General features: G+C 44.8%; 2 protein-coding genes across 3 annotated transcripts; one reads left to right on the plus strand and one right to left on the minus strand.

Annotated features, from left to right (window-relative positions):
* Positions 1–516: 516 nt before the first annotated feature.
* LOC117329938 (extensin-like) lies at positions 517–2,037 on the plus strand. Its single transcript, XM_033888169.1, has one exon. The coding sequence runs from the start codon at positions 517–519 to the stop codon at positions 2,035–2,037; it is 1,521 nt and encodes a 506-aa protein (XP_033744060.1).
* Positions 2,038–2,086: 49 nt separating this feature from the next.
* LOC117328689 (liver carboxylesterase 2-like) lies at positions 2,087–10,151 on the minus strand. Of its 2 annotated transcripts, XM_033886175.1 has the most exons (3): positions 9,964–10,151; positions 6,231–7,782; positions 2,087–4,171 (listed from the first exon to the last, which is right to left on the minus strand). In XM_033886175.1, exons 2-3 carry the CDS (start codon positions 7,772–7,774, stop codon positions 3,997–3,999), a joined length of 1,719 nt encoding a protein of 572 aa, XP_033742066.1. In that variant the 5' UTR covers positions 7,775–7,782; positions 9,964–10,151; the 3' UTR covers positions 2,087–3,996. The 2 variants fall into 2 exon arrangements, with proteins under 2 accessions (XP_033742066.1, XP_033742067.1); XM_033886176.1 differs by lacking the exon at positions 9,964–10,151 and having other exon boundaries at positions 6,231–7,947.
* Positions 10,152–10,618: the final 467 nt, after the last annotated feature.

A 10,618-nucleotide genomic window follows, 5' to 3' on the forward strand; every position in this document is an offset into this window, starting at 1 on the left:
ACAGTGGTCAAATAGGCTAACATCTTCAAATGACTACTTCTCAATTACCAAGAGGCACAGGTACTTGATATTTGGCCTGTAGTGTGTTTGTGAGACGGGCTGCCAAATTTGTTCAAACGAAAGACCTTGACCTACATTTAAGATCACATGGGTCAAATAGGCTTAAATCTAATGCAGAAATGACCTAATTCAACTTCAAAGTTGCTGTAGAACCAGGTGAGTGAACATCTTGTTAAATATACCAACATAGTTTACATATTTTGCTTGATGTTTTCTTTGACACCCTTTATTAACCACCATTGACCATTTTATGGGCTGTTGTAATGATAATGTAATGATAATAATAAGGATATTTCTAAAGTTTGAAAACGGCTGCTGTGGTGGCCATATTGAAAGTAAATGTGGCCAGAGAACTAATAACACCTATTCATAGATGTATACATGTAGTTTTAATAACATTTAATGTCACAACAATCAATAACAACTTCCTACGGAGATAAACATGTAGTCTAACCTATGTCATTTACATCACAACCATCACGGCCCCTCCCCTCTACACCACCATCACAGCCCCTCCCCCACACCACCATCACAGTCCCTCCCCCTACACCACCATCACAGCCAGTCCCCTCTACACCACCATCACAGCCCCTCCCCCACACCACCATCACAGTCCCTCCCCCCTACACCACCATCACAGCCCCTCCCCCCTACACCACCATCACAGCCCCTCCCCCTACACCACCATCACAGCCCCTCCCTCTACACCACCATCACAGTCCCTCCCCCTACACCACCATCACAGCCCCTCCCCCTACACCACCATCACAGCCCCTCCCCCTCTACACCACCATCACAGCCTCTCCCCCTACACCACCATCACAGCCCCTCCCTCTACACCACCATCACAGCCCCTCCCCCTACACCACCATCACAGCCCCTTCCTCTACACCACATCACAGCCCCTCCCCCTACACCACATCACAGCCCCTCCCCCTACATCACCATCACAGCCCCTCCCTCTACACAACCATCACAGCCCCTCCCTCTACACCACCATCACAGCCCCTCCCTCTACACCACCATCACAGCCCCCCTCCCCCTACACCACCATCACAGTCCCCTCCCCCTTCACCCACCATCACAGTCCCTCCCCCTACACCACCATCACAGCCCCTCCCCTACACCACATCACAGCCCCTCCCCCTACATCACCATCACAGCCCCTCCCCCCTACATCACCATCACAGCCCCTCCCCCTACATCACCATCACAGCCCCCTCCCCTACACCACCACAGTCCCTCCCCCTACACCACCATCACAGCCCCTCCCCCTACACCACCATCACAGCCCCTCCCCCTACACCACCATCACAGCCCCTCCCCTCTACATCACCATCACAGCCTCTCCCCCTACATCACCACCACAGTCCCTCCCCCTACACCACATCACAGTCCCTCCCCCTTACACCACCATCACAGCCCCTCCCCCTACACCACCATCACAGCCCCTCCCCCTACACCACCCACCACAGTCCCTCCCCCTACACCACCATCACAGCCCCTCCCCCTACACCACCATCACAGCCCCTCCCCCTACACCACCATCACAGCCCCTCCCCCTACACCACATCACAGCCCCTCCCCCTACATCACCATCACAGCCCCTCCCTCTACACAACCATCACAGCCCCCCTCCCCCTACATCACCATCACAGCCCCTCCCCCTACACCACCACAGTCCCTCCCCCTACACCACCATCACAGCCCCTCCCCCCACACCACCATCACAGCCCCTCTCCCTACACCACCATCACAGCCCCCCTCCCCCTACACCATCATCACAGCCCCTCTCCCTACACCACCATCACAGCCCCCCTCCCCCTACACCATCATCACAGCCCCTCTCCCTACACCACCATCACAGCCCCCCTCCCCCCTACACCATCATCACAGCCCCTCCCTCTACACCACCATCACAGCCCCTCCCCTCTACACCACCATCACAGCCCCTCCCCCTTCACCACCATAACCTAGCTGATCCTGATTGCCTATACAAAGGTTTGATTCTGACAGAAAGACGAAGCAAGCAACCTTAAGATTTATTTATATTGACAGTCTATAAGAATTTGACATGGTAAGGCACACAGCTATACAATTCATACAGTACACATGTTGTCCAACAAATAGAAAATAATGTTCTGTTTGATGTTGGGAGTGCTTCATTTTTCAGACTTCTCCCTCACTTTAATGTTATTGTTCACACCCCACTCCCTGTTTGTCACAACTTTCTTTCAATATCACAACTTTCCAAGGGACTGAAGTAGTGGTGACTTACAAACTATAAGGCATCCGACTTAATCCACCTGAGATGTCCTAGCTCTGGGACTATACCACTGTGAGGATAGACAATCACCAGTTATAAATGTCTGATTGTTCTGTGACACAACTTCATGGCTGTTGTATCTGTCATGGCTCATACATACAGCTAAATGTCACATTTCATACATACAGCTAAATGTCACATTTCATATATACAGCTGAATGTCACATTTCATATATACAGCTAAATGTCACATTTCATATATACAGCTAAATGTCACATGTCATACATACAGCTAAATGTCACATGTCATACATACAGCTAAATGTCACATGTCATACATACAGCTAAATGTCACGTGTCATACATACAGCTAAATGTCACGTGTCATACATACAGCTGAATGTCACATGTCATACATACAGCTGAATGTCACATGTCATACATATAGCTGAATGTCACATGTCACACATACAGCTAAATGTCACATGTCATACATACAGCTAAATGTCACATGTCATACGTACAGCTAAATGTCACATGTCACACATACAGCTAAATGTCACATGTCATACATACAGCTGAATGTCACATTTCATATATACAGCTGAATGTCACATGTCACACGTACAGCTGAATGTCACATGTCACACGTACAGCTGAATGTCACATGTCACACGTACAGCTGAATGTCACGTGTCCTACATACAGCTGAATGTCACATGTCACACGTCCAACTGAATGTCACATGTCAGACATACATCTGAATGTCACGTGTCATACATACAGCTCAATGTCACATGTCACACGTACAGCTGAATGTCACGTGTCATACATACAGCTCAATGTCACATGTCACACGTACAACTGAATGTCACATGTCATACATACATCTGAATGTCACGTGTCATACATACAGCTCAATGTCACATGTCACACGTACAGCTCAATGTCACGTGTTATACATACAGCTGAATGTCACGTCATACATACAGCGGAATGTTATATATACAGCTGAATGTCACATGTCATACGTATACAGCTGAATGTCACATGTCATACATACAGCTGAATGTCACGTGTTATACATACAGCTGAATGTCACATGTCATACGTACAGCTGAATGTCACGTCATACATACAGCTGAATGTCACATGTCATACGTATACAGCTGAATGTCATGTGTTATACATACAGCTGAATGTCACGTGTCATACATACAGCGGAATGTCACGTCATAGATACAGCTAAATGTCACATGTCATACATACAGCTAAATGTCACATGTCATACATACAGCTAAATGTCACATGTCATACATACAGCTAAATGTCACATGTCATACATACAGCTAAATGTCACATGTCATACATACAGCTAAATGTCACATGTCATACATACGGCTGAATGTCACATGTCACACGTACAGCTGAATGTCACATGTCACACGTACAGCTGAATGTCACATGTCATACGTACAGCTGAATGTCACGTCATACATACAGCTGAATGTCACATGTCATACGTATACATGTGAATGTCATGTGTCATACATACAGATAAATGTCATGTGTCATACATACAGCTGAATGACATGTGTCATACATACAGATAAATGTCATGTGTCATACATACAGATAAATGTCATGCGTCATACATACAGCTGATTATTCTACAATTCAGTCTTTGAACTTTGACGGAGTTTGTTCGGAATTTCTTCCAAAAGAAACTGGATCCGTTGTTGGTAAATATCCTGACTAAGGACTGGCTCATAGTTCAGGTCCATGTAATGGCGACCTCCAGGTCCATAGGTCTTCCATGGAATCAAACCGGGACCGTTTGGGTTTCTGAAAATAATGTATATCAAGTAAATAAAGGAATTATTTTACAATAAACTTAATTAGAGGAACTTCTGCATTGACTCTGAGTATATAACTCCTAGTACGTTTATCGTGACGCCGTACACGTGTAGAAATCATACACGACTCCTAGTCTGGTATCACGTTTATCGTGACGCCGTACACGTGTAGAAATCATACACGACTCCTAGTCTGGTATCACGTTTATCGTGACGCCGTACACGTGTAATCATACACGACTCCTAGTCTGGTATCACGTTTATCGTGACGCCGTACACGTGTAGAAATCATACACGACTCCTAGTCTGGTATCACGTTTATCGTGACACCGTACACGTGTAGAAATCATACACGACTCCTAGTCTGGTATCACGTTTATCGTGACACCGTACACGTGTAATCATACACGACTCCTAGTCTGGTATTACGTTTATCGTGACGCCGTACACGTGTAGAAATCATACACGACTCCTAGTCTGGTATCACGTTTATCGTGACGCCGTACACGTGTAGAAATCATACACGACTCCTAGTCTGGTATCACGTTTATCGTGACGACCATACACGTGTAGAAATCATACACGACTCCTAGTCTGGTACCACGTTTATCGTGACGACCATACACGTGTAGAAATCATACACGACTCCTAGTCTGGTACCACGTTCATCGTGACAACCATACACGTGTAGAAATCATACACGACTCCTAGTCTGGTATCACGTTTATCGTGACGACCATACACGTGTAGAAATCATACACGACTCCTAGTCTGGTATCACGTTTATCGTGACGACCATACACGTGTAGAAATCATACACGACTCCTAGTCTGGTATCACGTTTATCGTGACGCCGTACACGTGTAGAAATCATACACGACTCCTAGTCTGGTATTACGTTTATCGTGACGCCGTACACGTGTAGAAATCATACACCACTCCTAGTCTGGTTTATACACCACTCCTAGTCTGGTTTATACACCACTCCTAGTCTGGTTTATACACCACTCCTAGTCTGGTTTATACACCAAGTATCAAATCTCGCATTCTCGCACTCCCGACCTTAGGTCGAAAACGCGAGAATGCGAAAACGCGACGGCGAGGGAGCGAAAACGCGAGAATGTGAAAGAGCGAAAACGCGAGAATACGAAAACTCGACGGCGAGAATGCGAAAACGCAACGGCGAAAACGCGAGGCTAATCTCGCACTCTCGCCGTCGCGATTTCGCATTCTCCCCGTCGAGTTTTTGCATTATCGCGTTTTCGACCGAAGGTCGAGAGTGCGAGAATGCGAGATTATGCCTTAATGGCCGCCCTCGCACTCACGCTCCCTGGCGTAAGGAAGTTCGCTTAATTTCTGGAGGAACAGATATAGGGATATACATTACCTTGGTATATATATATATATATATATATATATATATGCGAGGAAGCGAGAGTGCGAGGACGGCCGTTTAAACCTAATCTCGCGTTCTTTAGGTCCTTAGGTCGAAAACGCGAGAATGCGAAAACTCGACGGCGAGAATGCGAAATCGGGACGGCGAGAGTGCGAGGTTAGTCTCGCGTTTTCGCCCTCGCGTTTTTGCATTCTCGCGTTTTCGCTCTTTCGCATTCTCGCGTTTTCGCTCCCTCGCCGTCGCGTTTTTGCATTCTCGCGTTTTCGACCTAAGGTCGAGAGTGCGAGAATGCGAGATTTGATACTTGGCCCTAACGAGCCACCATATTAGACAGATTGATGTGGTATGCCTCTAAGTCGCATGTCTTCCTGAATCGCGACTTCTATATTTGTACGTCCGGTGGCACATACTACTAAATACTACGATTAATTTGGGACATAGGGACCAATGGATACTGTTTATAATTAATGTTGAAATGTGCAATAAAAATGTGTATTTTCTTGCCGGTATTGGTTCAGTATATTTTATTTCATCTATTTAATTGTTTTCTTTAATTCAAAATTAAATGTTTCCTCGGACAAGATCGATGATATTTTTTTTTGAAATTTTACAACATATACAGTATCCGCTACAATACGGTAAAAAGACTTACCCTGTTTTGGCGAAGTTAGTCCAGTAGGTTACAATGGCGTCCCTAAGTGACGTCCCTTCCGGTGTTAAAATGGACTCGTATTGACTGAAGCCGGCAGGACCGAACATGTACAGACAGTCGACGCCATGGCCCGCGCCCTCGGACCAGGGGAAACTTGGGGCCAGAAAATAAAAGTCGATTTCCTGTGTAAACAAGTACTGGTACGTGTTAGAGTGAGCTCTCCCCTTGGAATGAAAGTCGAGAAGAGAGACAGCTGGGCCGACAAATTGGGCGTCTCCATACAAAGCGGACAAGCTTCTGGCTTGGTCGGCCAAGTTGTCCTTTTTGTAACGTTGACAGAGAATGCCGGCCACTATGGTGTTGTCCTCATATATGTCTTTGGCTATAGCTGGGGCGAACAGGTCACACAAAACCGAGGTAGGTATACCGTCCGATAGGTTAAAGTTCATCGGACCCTGGAGGTGGTACGCTATAAATGGAAGCAGCGACGCTTCGTTGTCGGTAGTTCCCGCTATCAAATCTATAGACTGAAAATACTGGAATTCCTTGGACCTGGGATCATTTAAAATGTCTATGGGTCTCCTTACAAGGAGGTCACCATCCACGACCGGCCACAGATGCACCTCCATCGAGAACCCCCCAAAGAACAATGTGGTAGGGTCTAACTGTGCGTTGAGCAAATCTTGAGCAGATTTACCCTTGAGACAGTTTACGAGAGCCTCCTTATCGATGGCTGTCTCGGTGTCCGTTATACATCCGTTATGTCTGCCCACCCTCTCCGCGACTCGGAACGGATCCTTGCTTATAAACATGTTACCTGCTGCAGAGCCGCTCTGGACTATAACCCTCTTGAAAAGTCCTTTGGTACTGGGAATGACAGACAGGAAGGTTGCACAAAAGCCTCCTGCCGACTCTCCAAAAACTGTGACCGTGTCTCGATCGCCTCCGAAGCCTGCTATATTGGTATTTACCCATCTTAATGCTTCAATGATGTCCCAAAGTCCATAGTTACCTGGAAGCGTGGCATCTCCGGTACTAAGGAACCCAAACAGTCCTACACGGTACTGAATGGTCACAACCAAGACATCTTTTAATGCGAAGTAGGAAGAATCGTAGAGCGCGGCTGACCCGCCGGTAAACCCCCCGCCGTGGATCCAAACCATCACAGGCTTTTTATCAGTTTCTGATACCGAGTCCGGTACATACACATTCAGCTGTAGACAATCTTCTGAAATGTCCTTATTGTCTAGCGGTTCCCACATTTCTGGTAAAAACTTGTCGTTCTGGATACAGGATGGCCCGAACTTAGTACCGTCCAATGTGTTGGCCCATGGTTCAACTGGAACAGGCTTTTCAAACCTGAGCTCCCCCACGGGAGGTTTAGCATAGGGAATGTTCCGGAACTGTACAATGTCACGTCCTTGGACCGGGACAACTATACCCTGGATGGTGCCAGAAGGAGTGTGGACCAATGGGACGGGCTGACTCGCGGAGACTATTGAAGCTGATGCCAGCCAAACAGTCAAGTACAGCGTCAGTATCATGCTGGTTTCTACAAAGAAATAAAAGACTTTAGAAACATACTGTACACGTACATGACACGAACTGGTCCCTGGTACCCGGATGTCGGACTTAGCGAATCCACAAAATGCATTGATGTTTAGCTTCTAAACACGGTCTGGTGTTTTATGTGTACCTGACCTAGCAGATACGTCTATTATCTTATTTTGTTTATGGCACCAACCATCGTATTGTCTTTTGGGAACGATCCATGTAGTATACGCAATAAAATCATAAACTTAAAATCCAAGATGGCCGCCTGACTGCCATTTTGCTTTCCCGGCCAGAATATCAAAATGTTGTACGATCAATGACTCATGCCCAACTTTACTGTAGCGTGTGACAATGTAAGTGTCAAAAACTGTACTGTAGCGTGTGACAATGTAAGTGTCAAAAACTGTACTGTAGCGTGTGACAATGTAAGTGTCAAAAACTGTACTGTAGCGTGTGACAATGTAAGTGTCAAAAACTGTACTGTAGCGTGTGGCAATGTAAGTGTCAAAAACTGTACTGTAGCGTGTGACAATGTAAGTGTCAAAAACTGTACTGTAGCGTGTGGCAATGTAAGTGTCAAAAACTGTACTGTAGCGTGTGGCAATGTAAGTGTCAAAAACTGTACTGTAGCGTGTGACAATGTAAGTGTCAAAAACTGTACTGTAGCGTGTGACAATGTAAGTGTCAAAAACTGTACTGTAGCGTGTGACAATGTAAGTGTCAAAAACTGTACTGTAGCGTGTGACAATGTAAGTGTCAAAAACTGTACTGTAGCGTATGACAATGTAAGTGTCAAAAACTGTACTGTAGCGTGTGACAATGTAAGTGTCAAAAACTGTACTGTAGCGTGTGACAATGTAAGTGTCAAAAACTGTACTGTAGCGTGTGACAATGTAAGTGTCAAAAACTGTACTGTAGCGTGTGTCAATGTAAGTGTCAAAAACTGTACTGTAGCGTGTGACAATGTAAGTGTCAAAAACTGTACTGTAGCGTGTGACAATGTAAGTGTCAAAAACTGTACTGTAGCGTGTGACAATGTAAGTGTCTATTGTCCTACGTAATATGCGCGTTGACGAGCACACATTAGCGTTTTACATTGGTGGACGAGTTATGTATGTAATACTTATACCAAGGACCACTGTCACGGACCAAGGACCACTGTCATGGACCCGGTAGGGAATTCGAATGGTCGTTTCAAGACATCTGACCAGGAGTAAGACAAAAGGTAGCTTTACACTTTAAGCTACAAAATCACGTATTCATAAGAACACTGACCGAGACACCATTATTTTATATTACAAATATCTGCAAGTTACAACATTTACAAAAATGAAGGAAAACAATTTTGTTTAGATATTACGGACTGGTCTGCCAAAACTTTGTTGTGATATGTTATAGATTGGTTCCAAGAAAACGATGCGCCATGGTTACGGATCGTCCGAATTAACCGCGGACACAGAAATCGGGAAAATACCGATTTATGTATCTGGAGAGTCTCTCTGACAATAAAGATAAAGTTAACACTGTTTAAATTAGATGTGAAAATGAAACCGAAGTTATAAAGTGTACTGGATATACATTATTTTGTATATATACAATATAATTTCTGTCATCTTCAGATGTATTCCAATTCCAGCCATTATTTGAGACCAGTCGGTAACCAAGATGTTTGGAATCAATCCATAACATTTTCTGTCTATATAGATACATATTTTGGAAGTATGTGACGTTAACAAAATTGTGTTCTTTCGTTTATAAGATATCATATTGGTTAAAATCGAATGTCTTCAGGAAGTCCCTCCGACTCATCATATTAGTTAAAACTGGATGGCTTTAGTGAGTCCCTCCGACTCGTCATATTGGTTTAAATCAGATCTCTAATCCTGGTCAACCATCACTCCCTAACTCACCAACGGGTACAGGACAGCGAGAACTAACATACAGAATCTTGACAAGGGAGCTAACTCTGGCTGACGATCTTAATTAAATGTTAATTTGTAGGGGAATAGTAGTACATGTTGCGTTAATATACAAGGACGCCTGGACGGGTACGTGTGCACTCGGTACAGGAGACGTGTGTAGTCAGTACAGGCCGGATACGTGTGTAGTCGGTACAGGAGACGTACGTGTGTACCCTGTACAGGATATGAACGTATAGATCTACCTACGTACGACATACCTTTGCCGGCTTTGGTGATGGAAGGCGAACAGCAAACACAGTTAATATAACCCAGCCAGTCTATTTATAAACGTAGCGTACCAGGCCACAGCTCAACAGATATATACGATAACTATAGGTCAACGATACATGTACGTGTCCACAACACGTTTTACCAACTATTATCAAATATATAGTATCTAGTACAACCACAGCCAGATCTAAATAGAATGTAGTCGTTATTGAAGGGTCGCTGGACCTGAACCGCACACTGATTATCTCCCTTTATTGATTTAAATACCACAAGCTCAAGGTGTTCGACGCTCAGCCTTTTCAGAAAGTCGTGTTTTATCATTTTTGCCCACGCACAAATCTATCCATATCACAGACATTGTTTCTGGAAATATATCTCGAGTACAAAATGTAGGTTTTATTAATTTACAGAGAATACAGATTTAAACATCTCAAATAGGTAGTATTGAAAAAATATAGAGTACTATATAAATCATCACCTGACTAGCTCAGACTTGTGATTGTTTTCCTTGAGGGTGAGAGGGGTCAAGTCGAGCCCGAGTGTGGGCAGGGTGTTTTTCATTAGTCTTTCCTATTACAGATTTGGTGCCGATATCACTCCAAGTGAAAGCTATAAGAGATTGAGGTGATTTCTTGGGGCGAT

The sequence above is a fragment of the Pecten maximus genome, chromosome 6 (assembly GCF_902652985.1).
Source record: "Pecten maximus chromosome 6, xPecMax1.1, whole genome shotgun sequence".
In the NCBI taxonomy this organism is placed as follows: Eukaryota; Metazoa; Mollusca; class Bivalvia; order Pectinida; family Pectinidae; genus Pecten; species Pecten maximus.

Bases quoted from the DNA above. Each gene is read 5' to 3' on its own strand.
- LOC117329938 (XM_033888169.1), top strand. From the start codon at position 517: ATGTCATTTACATCACAACCATCACGGCCCCTCCCCTCTACACCACCA.
- LOC117328689 (XM_033886175.1), bottom strand. From the start codon at position 7,774: ATGATACTGACGCTGTACTTGACTGTTTGGCTGGCATCAGCTTCAATA. The intron at 4,172-6,230 runs GTAAGTCTTTTT...CATTATTTTCAG, and splicing joins ACTAACTTCGCCAAAACAGG to AAACCCAAACGGTCCCGGTT.